The sequence below is a fragment of the Hippopotamus amphibius genome, chromosome 1, assembly GCF_030028045.1.
Source record: "Hippopotamus amphibius kiboko isolate mHipAmp2 chromosome 1, mHipAmp2.hap2, whole genome shotgun sequence".
NCBI classification, from domain to species: Eukaryota; Metazoa; Chordata; class Mammalia; order Artiodactyla; family Hippopotamidae; genus Hippopotamus; species Hippopotamus amphibius.
In genome coordinates, this window is record NC_080186.1 from 16,527,633 (window position 1) to 16,536,577 (window position 8,945).

At 57.7% G+C, this 8,945-nt stretch overlaps 1 protein-coding gene across 11 annotated transcripts in view; it reads right to left on the reverse strand.

Annotated features, from left to right (window-relative positions):
* Window positions 1-8,104, reverse strand: part of RAP1GAP (RAP1 GTPase activating protein) — a 29,265-nt gene extending 21,161 nt beyond the window's left edge. For 6 of the 11 annotated variants that reach the window (XR_009047975.1, XR_009047976.1, XR_009047973.1 and 3 more), the window contains exons 1-3: window positions 3,869-4,103; window positions 1,379-1,414; window positions 305-352 (exon numbers count right to left, since the gene is read on the reverse strand). Coding sequence is in view for 6 of the 11 variants with exons in the window: in XM_057698922.1 (XP_057554905.1) it covers window positions 305-352; window positions 1,379-1,414; window positions 3,869-3,943 (159 nt within the window). In the remaining 5 variants the exon portion in view is untranslated. Of the gene's footprint in view, window positions 1-304; window positions 353-1,378; window positions 1,415-3,868; window positions 4,104-8,016 lie in introns of those variants that run through there. The other 5 variants (XR_009047989.1, XM_057698941.1, XR_009047979.1 and 2 more) reach the window with 4 other exon arrangements.
* Between the last annotated feature and the right edge of the window lie 841 nt (window positions 8,105-8,945).

Genomic DNA, 8,945 nt, shown 5'->3' on the forward strand with positions numbered 1-8,945 from the left:
GAATGAAGGCCCCAGGCCTATAGCAAGGGAGGGGTGCTCCACATCTCAGCCTCTTAGAGGACGGGGGCTGGGTACACCCCGCTTCCCCCTTGGCCCTGGCACCTGGCCTGCAGTAAGACTACTTCGTGAAAGGGCGCTGATTCTCCTGGGCTGGCTGCTCAGCTGGGGCCGCACTTCCTCCACCCCTCGAGAGGGACTCTGCCTCCCCTGTCCCATCCCCTTCCATCCCCAAGCCCTTTGGAGAGTGCTGCTCAGGAAGCCGATGGCCCCCAGAAGGGTGGAGTGGGACCGGATTCCGACCTACTTTGAGGGGTGGTGGGAAGGCGCATCGTTGTTCATCCATCCTGCTTCCCTGCAAAGAGGAGGTAGCACATCCCGTCACACGCCTCCCATGCCCACCGCAGGGCTGCCTCCCTGTTGGAGACAGCATCCCTCCCAGGTGGATGGTGATGTGGGGGTGCTCCCAGGGCAGGCTGCTGGCCGGCAGGGTTACTCAGGCCTCTGCAGGGCTGGCCTTCCTGGAGGGAACCAGGGCTGAAGGAAGTCGGCAGCAGCGGGCAGCGCTGGGGGCTCTAGTCGCCGCTGGGAGTGGGGGCAGGGCCAGTATGCACGCTTGTGTGTGAGCTGGGGAGGGAGGCCACTGCATCTACACAGATACGTGTTGTTGAGTGTTGCTGAGAGCGAGAGGGAGAGGGAGAGAGAGAGGAAGAGGGAGAGAGGGGGAGAGAGAGAAGGAGGGGGAGAGGTGGAGCAGAAAGACTAAGAGAGGCGGAGAAACAGGAAGATGGCAGGAGAGACGGTTTGGAGGGGGAACCGACATCAGGAAAGCTTCTGAGGTTTGTCCAAGTCCCCCACCCACCTCCCAACACATACCCAAGTGGAAGGCCAGGGCTGGGGAGTGGAGGATGGGCGCGGGTCAGGCAGAGGGGGTGCGGGCTGCCCAGTTCCTTAAAACACCTCCCTGGACCTGCCCTGTGCCCTGGTATCTGCCCCTCCTCCCATTCCACACGGGGGTCCTGCAGAGCCCGTGATGCTTCTTGGGAGATGGGAGATGGTGTGTGTATTGGGGGGAGGGGGGGAGAGGAGGCACTGATCCCAGCAACCTACACAGGGAAGGGGGCTGGGGAGACGCAAGTGGGGCCTGGGTCCTTGGTCAGTCAGGGAGTTGGACACTATCAGTCCCCATCCTCTCTTCTGACCCCAGACAGAGGGCTCTGGACAATGTACTGCCCCCATCTCCTCCTGGCACGGTTTTCGAGAGCTCCCGGCCTGTCCTCAGAGAGAGAGATGTAGGGCTGGAGATATAGCAAGGGCCCCCCCACCCCCAGCTCAGCCCCCCTCCATGGCTCCCCAGAACGGGCTACAGAGCCCACCTCACCTGCATCTTTTCAATCATCTCAAACAGATCTGTGTTCTGCAACAGAGATGGGGAGAGCAGGTCAGTGCTGGGGTAGCCCAGCTGATCCTCCAAGTCCAGCCCTCCTGGTCCCCCCAACTCTGACCAACCACTATGGACCTGTCCAAGCAGCAAGAGGGAGTGGAAGGGACATTGTAGGACGGTGCTCTGTGCCACTGACGGGCAGAGTTTGACCGGCTGCCCAGTGAAGTCTGCCCAGAGTCCAGCATCCTCCCCAGGCAGCCCACTCCACTCGGTCCCCTTCCCCAAAGGAGGAGGCTGCTGCCTCAGACAAAGACGGCCTTGACCTCTGGGGAGAGACACATCTCCGCCATGTCACTGAAAGACTGGCAGTGCCAGGATTGGCCCACGGACCCCCCAGAAGAGCCCCAGGTCCCGGCTCCAGAGATGAGCCCAGCTGGGATCCTCAGGAGGGTCTGTGGTTCCACCCACCTCTCCTGGAAGGAGGGCCCTGCCCACCCCACCAAGCAGTGTGGGCTGGGGGGCTGCTGGGGGAGAGAATGCGGGGATGTCCCATTAGCCTGTGTCTGCGTGCACACGCCCCCCCCCCCCCCACGCTCCAGCCAGCCTCTCCTGAGGCTAGCCAGGGCACACACAGGGTTAATCTGGGCATCTGCCAGCTGTGCTTGGCAGCTTCAGCCTCTCCAGCCAACTCTCTACGAGCCTTCCTGGAAGGCGGCATCCTTGCCGGCTGGCCGGGCTGGGGGCTGGGCGTGGGAAGCCCCCAGAGTCCGTAAGAGAGCGCCCCTCCCCCAGCACCTCCAAGGCCTCAATTCAGTCGGCTGTCCAGTGGGGGCACTGCCTGAGCTCACACACACATGTGCTATGGGGTTGTGCACCGGGAAACACTCTCTCTCTCTCTCTCTCTCTCTCTCTCGCTCACTCACTCAAACACACACAGGCCTGCACACCAATATTTACAATATTTAAACACAGTCTCACTGTACCAAAGAAAGCAAACACACAGAAACCCACACACACAAACCCACCGGGTCTGTGCACATCAATTCTTAGAGCTACACGCTAACATACAAATACACATGTCAGTGTCCTATGTTACACGACAGCACACTCACACACACAGGTCTATGTCCCATAAGAGCCACACACACAAATGCAAACCCACCCCTATGTAGATCTGTGCAATTGCACCAGTAATAGCACACGAAGCTACACGAACACCACAAAACTACTCTCACATCTGTATGCAGAGACACAATAACATGCACTTGCAGACACAGGAAGGTATGTTCACGGAAACTGAGCCACAGAGCCCCACTCCTACACACAAGTTCACCCTTCCCCATCAGAGTCACACTCCCTGTATAACAGACGTGACAGGCTTGATCCCGTAACATTAAGTGAGTTTTGAGAAAAAGAGAAAACATGCAGAAACTGTGGAAGTGGTTAATCGCCACGGATGAGACGCACAGGTATGCACCACACACACACACACACACACACACACACACACACACGGAGCTCTCTGTTAAAGATCACGAGACACAGACACCCCGCGTGCACACTGTGAGGCCTCCCCACAGAGGCAAAACCCACCCTGTAAAACGCGCGACAGGAGTCCACAGGACATGGTGACCCACCGCCCCTGTGGCCACGCCCAACACTTCTGAGCCTGGAAGAGACAATTCCACAGGCAGTTACAGCAGAGACTACAGACACACATCTGCAGTCCAGGTAGACAAACACGTCTGTCAGCCAACACCTTGTACCACAGCAACATCAGCGTCTGTGCCTGGGTGAGCCACACAGCCTCAGCCCAGGACAGTTCCAGCACGAGTGATACGGGTGCACTGATGTTCCCCAAAACACCCCCACTCAGGGTAACATGGCCTAACATGGCCAGGAACAAAGCACCAGGAGTCACAGCCACATAAACACTGACACATGGTACTGTCACCCAGAGGGCACACACAGCAACAAGTGACACCCACAGATACAGCCTCACTCGTGCATCAGATGCTCTGACACATGGAGGGCTGTGAGTAAAGTGGCCCAGGGCACCAAGGAAAGTTACACTGTGACACCCAGACCCCTCCTAAAGGGGGGAGGGGATGGACGAAGTGGTCCCAAGGCTAGCTCTCTCTCACACACACACACACACACACACACACACACACACACACACACACACACAGTCTCTCTCTCTTTCACAGACACACAGAGTGCCCCTGTAGCCCAGAGCCACAGTGCCACCACGGGCACTGTTTCCGCAGGCAACTGCAGAAAGAGCCCAAGGCCCGGGACCCCTGGGTAGGGGTGTGCCCTGTGGCCGCGGTGGCCGTGTGTCAGCCCAGAAGCTAACACACCCTCCATGACGGAGCCTCGCACACCCGCCCTGGCTGGGGCAGAGCCTGCCGGGCTCCGAGGAAGTTGGGCTAACCCGCCTCCCGCGGACCCCCTCGGCCAGGCCGCCTTCGCCCTGGTCCTCACCTGCCAGCCGGCCCCGGCGGGCAGCGATCCCCTCCGAGGACGGCCGGGGGGCGCCAGGGGCCGCGGCTGCGCCATCCCGAGCTCGGCTCGGCCCGGCCCCGGCCCCCACCCCGGCAGAGCTTCAGCTGGCGTAGCCGGCTCCCGCCCGCACGAGCCCCGGCCCGGGCCCCGCAGCGCCGAGCTCCGCGCTCCCGGCTCCGACTCCCGCGGCGCGCCGCCTGCGCTGGGCTCGCCGGGCGGCCTGGCCCTGAGGGGGCGGGGCGCCAGGTACGGGCGGCGCGGGGACGGGGCGGGGCTTAGGGGATCCGGGGCGGGGACACAGGAGGCCCCGCCGCCGGTGCGGTCCCCGGACACTGCGCCTGCGCGCTCTCGCTAGCGCTCTGGGAGCTTTCGGCGCTCGGGCACTTGAGTCCGCGGGCTCTCCAGTGCGCGCCTCACCCGCGTCCTCTAACTTCCCAAACTCTGGGTACCACGCCTCAGGGCCCCGGGGATGCGCTTCTTGGGCTGGGCTTTGAAGTAGGGGAGGAAGTGGCGGGGGTGTGGGGGTTAGCTTGGAGACAGAGGGCTTTTCTTGAGTGTCTACTTAATGTTGGACGCTTGCAAGTTTTATCATCTCCCCACAACTGAAGAGGCTCGAGTGTGGGGACTTCCCTGGTGGTCCAGCGGTTAAGAATCCGCCTTCCAATACAGGAGACGCGGGTTCCAACCCTGGTCGGGTTCGAGGATCGGGGAACTAAGATACCACATGCCTCGGGGCAACTAAGCCCTCATGCTGTAGAGCCTGTGCTCCACAACTAGAGAACCCATGCGCCGCAACTACTGAGCCGGCGCACCCTGGAACCCACCGGCTGTGTGCCACAACCAAGACCTGTTGCAGCCAAATAAACAAATTAATTAACAATTTTTTTTAAAAGGTACGAGAGTCGCCCCTATTTTACAGAAGAGAAAACTGATTCCAAGAGTTAAAATATCATGCTCAAGATCACACAGCTTGGAAAAGGCAGAACTAGGAATCCAGGGAAAGGCTTGGCGCTCTCTTCCCTCCCACCTCCTCACCTCCACCCCCCTCTAATGCCTGACAGTGGCCGACCTGTACCCTCCCTTCCCCAGGCTCCATGCCCATACCTGTCCCTAACTGCCCCTGATCCTGGGAGAGGGAGGGAACAGGGGCTGCCGAGGACCCACACATGGAGAAGGCTTCAGGATGTGTGGGTTCCAGCCCTGGCCTTGCTACAACTTGCTGAGTAGACTTGAGTGAGTCCCTGCCACCTCTGTAGGCCTCAGATTCCCCATCTGTAGAATTAGAGGCTTCTGCAGGCCCCTCCGGCTGACCCTGCGTTGTGTCTGCCACTGTACAGTGCGGGGCAGGGCCTCAGCACCCCTCCCCAGACAGATGCTGGGAAAGCGGCAATTGCTTCCTGAGCTGCGGCCAAGTCAACACCAGCTGCTTCAGACCCTGTGGGGCAGGGCTGCCCACCAGCTCAATACCCAACCTCTCTTCAGCTTCCTGAAGGAGCTGCTGGCAGCTACCCACCACTCTCCATCTCCAGGGCCAAGGGCACTGCGCCTTCCTTTTCCCCAGACCTGGCCCTGGGTCAGGTTGGAGCCCAGGAAGCCGGTGGGAACTCTGGAGATGTGTGTTCCAGGCACGGTGTAGCTTTGTTTTTAATAATTAACAGTAGCAAATATTGATTCACGCAGGCACTTCCAGGCCTGAGCGCTTCCGGGCACCCATCGAAATGCAGCCAGAGAAACATTCGTTCCCACACTGGGAGGAGGCAGGAGCTGCTCGCATCACTGGAGATGTCTGTGTGCCTGGAGTGGAGGGTGTGCATGTGTGTGCGTGCAGCTGTGTACATGTGTGTGACTCTGAGATCAGATGTGGCTGTGTGTTCATGGACATCCTGGGTGTGCATATTTGTGTGGTTGTACATGAGTATCTGCATATACATACATGTGTACGTGTGCAAGTCTCTGAATACATGTGCAGATATGTGAATGTACCCATGTATGTTGGTATGGGTAGGTTGTGTGTATACGTGTGTGCAGATTTCTAAATCCTCTAGTAGAAAAATTCCTACAGCGGGGCAGGGCAGGAGGGTCTTGGATAGCTCAGTGTCTATACAAATGTGGCTTCCCAATGAGAGGGGGACGTCCTTTCTGGGTGTTCTGGCCTGCCCTGGGAACAGAATGATGCTGATAACAGTTCAGCTTCCTAATTTCAACTTTCCAAAATGACTTTCACAGTCATCCCCCAACTGCAAGCTGGCAAGGTAGGTAGAGAAGAAACTGTCACCTCTATTTTACAGATGAGACACCGAGGACCAGAGAGGGGCAGGGATTTGCCCATCGGCACAGGGAGGTCACCTGCCCCTCAGACGGGCTCCACCATCAACATTAAATGTGTGCAGACCTGGGGGAGGGGGAGGGAGACTGTGCCACAGAGCTGGGACCCCTCAGCCCCACCACTGGTTTGCTGGAGATCCAACCTCTCTGGGCCCTGGTTTCCTTTCCTGTCACAGGAGAATGATCTACAGACTGTGTCTTGATTCTGGGGTGGGGGTGGGCTGTTGGGGTGGGGCAGTTTGGAGCCCGCAGCCGTCTGGGTTCTATTGGCACAAATGGAGGCTTCTAGCCAAAGTGGGCAGAAGCCAGGAAGCCTGAGGGGAGGCAGCTCAGGGCTAATCTGAGAAGGCCAGCCCCAGGCTGGCTGAGCAGGCAGGACTCAGGGAGATGGGCAGTTCTAACCCTCATCATTCCAACAGAAACACTGAGGCCCAGGGAGAGGAAGTGAACCCAGGCCTCCTAGTGGATGCTTAGGGGGAGAGGGACTGGGAGTCGCACTTCTGAACCCAGCTGCTGTGGAGTCGCTCCCTACCTGCTAAGTCCCAGCACCCCCATGGCCCAGTCTTGGGCTGTTGCCCAGGCACAGACAACAGAAGAGGATCTCAAGAACCCCCCTGATATGGTCCCCAAGAATCCGCACTTGGACCCTCTTGGAGGTGGTAGTCCCCCAAAAGTACACCATTCCTTGGACATGTGCCCTCCTGACCTAGGAGAGGTACATGGCCCTTGTTCCAGGTCAGAGCACCGGGAAAAGAGCTTAGCAGATCCCGCTTCTGCTAGTTCCTGGCTGTGTGACCTTGGGAAAGCCACTGCCCCTCTCTGAGCATCTGGATCCTCCTCTGGAGAATGCCTACCACATAAGATTTGATGGAAGGACCAAGAGGCATGATATCCGTGGGCGTGCTTTAGAAACTGAAAAGTGTACTACAAAAATGAGAGCTTATTGCTCTCTGCATTAGAGATGCCACCAGACCAGGCACTCTGGGCAGATAACATGCATTCCAGTCCTAACCCATCACATCCTACTTGAGCAAGTAACTTAACCTCTCTGAGCCTCCATTTTCTCATCTGCAAAATGGGACTGATAAGAGTATTAATATAAGTACATAGTAGTTAGAGTTTGAGAATGAAATGAAACACTGCATGTAAAGCATTAAGTACCCACCTGGCACGTAGTAAATCTCAGTAAACACCAGTGGTTATTACCGGTTTTTGACACCCTGCATAAGTTGTTTCGCTATTTATCTCCTAACTGGACAATGGCTCTCTGAGGGCAGGGTCTGGGTCAGATTAGTTTCTGGCACCTCAGGGCCCAGCACAAAGTTGACACAGGTCAGGTGCTGGGCAAACATTTGATTTTGACGATTACAACAAGAACAGCCTCATTTATAGGGCTCTTACTCTGTGCCAGATACTGTGCACAGTGTGTCTTACCATCACTTTTTCACACTTTACCCCACTTCTCACACGAGCCCTGTGGAGGGGGGTGTTATCATTATACCTGATTTGCAGTTGAGGGAATTGATGGCGATGTTGATAAAGGAGATTAGGAAGAATAGCCGTTTGGCCAGTTTATTCCCAGCTGTTTTGCCCCCAACAGTGCTACAGATCCTGGTTCAAGCTCTGAGACTGTACCAGGCCCCCCTGGTAAGGAGTGGTATCCCCTTCGGAGGCTAACCCCCAAGCAGCATCTACCCAAACATTTTAACTCTGCACAGCGGTCATTCTTAGGTATCTCTTGGCCCTGCGTGGGGTAGGGGTGGGGTCTCCAGACCAGGGGCCGTAGGGAGGCGGGCACTTACCTTAGGGTGGAGTGAAGCAGTCTGGGAGGGAACTAAGTCCACTCGTGGCAGGTCTAGTGCCTGAGGGAAGCGCTGGGTCTGCCCATCACTCCTCCTGGAAGAGAAAAAGAGTCTGGGGTCAGGGAGGGCCCCAAGTTGGGAGATTTGTGAACCTTGGGAGGAACAGTCCCTCTCAGAATTGGGGGACGTCAAGGGCGGATAGATTTCATGGAGGAGGGGGTCCTGGGTTTCCCAGGAGGCAGGAGAGGAGGGGCTTCCTGTGCAGGGCTGCCAAACAGGCTCTCCTTCGCCAGAGATCAGAGGTATGGACAGGGTCTCTCTCCAAGCTCTCCATTAGGCCTCCCAAACCCACACTTCAGCCAAGAGGATGTCCACAGCCCATTCTGAAGATGGGCAGACTGAGGCAGGGGGCAGTGAAGGTTGCTGTCAAGGGCTGAGCCCTGACCTCTGGACTAAGCAAGGTACCCCAAGCCTCTATGGACCCCTCCCTGAGCTGTTAAGGAGACAGCAGCCTTAAGGCTGACAGGCTACCTGGGCCATTGCTATTATTAATGACAGTAATGATAACAGATACTCATTGGGCTACTACGTGCCAGGCCCTGTGCCGAGCCCCTCTTTCCAGGCCTGAGGGCACAGACGTGTCACCATGCTGGTATTCCCACTTTACAGATGAGGACCCAGAGGCATGCAGAGGTCACAGAGCCAGTCAGTGGCCGAGCCAGCATCTCAGGGACGCATGACTGACTCCAAGCCCAGACTCTCTGTCCACGCCCACGGAAAGGAAGCAGGTCTGGTGAGGGTGAGGTCAGCTCCTGTTACCCTAGAAAGACTGCCTGCCGAGGAGGCCACTTCTGGGGTCAGGGACAGGAAGTGCCCAGTGTTTCCTGGGACCCAGGTAGCCCAAGGCCGGGCAAGCAGGCCTGGCTTCC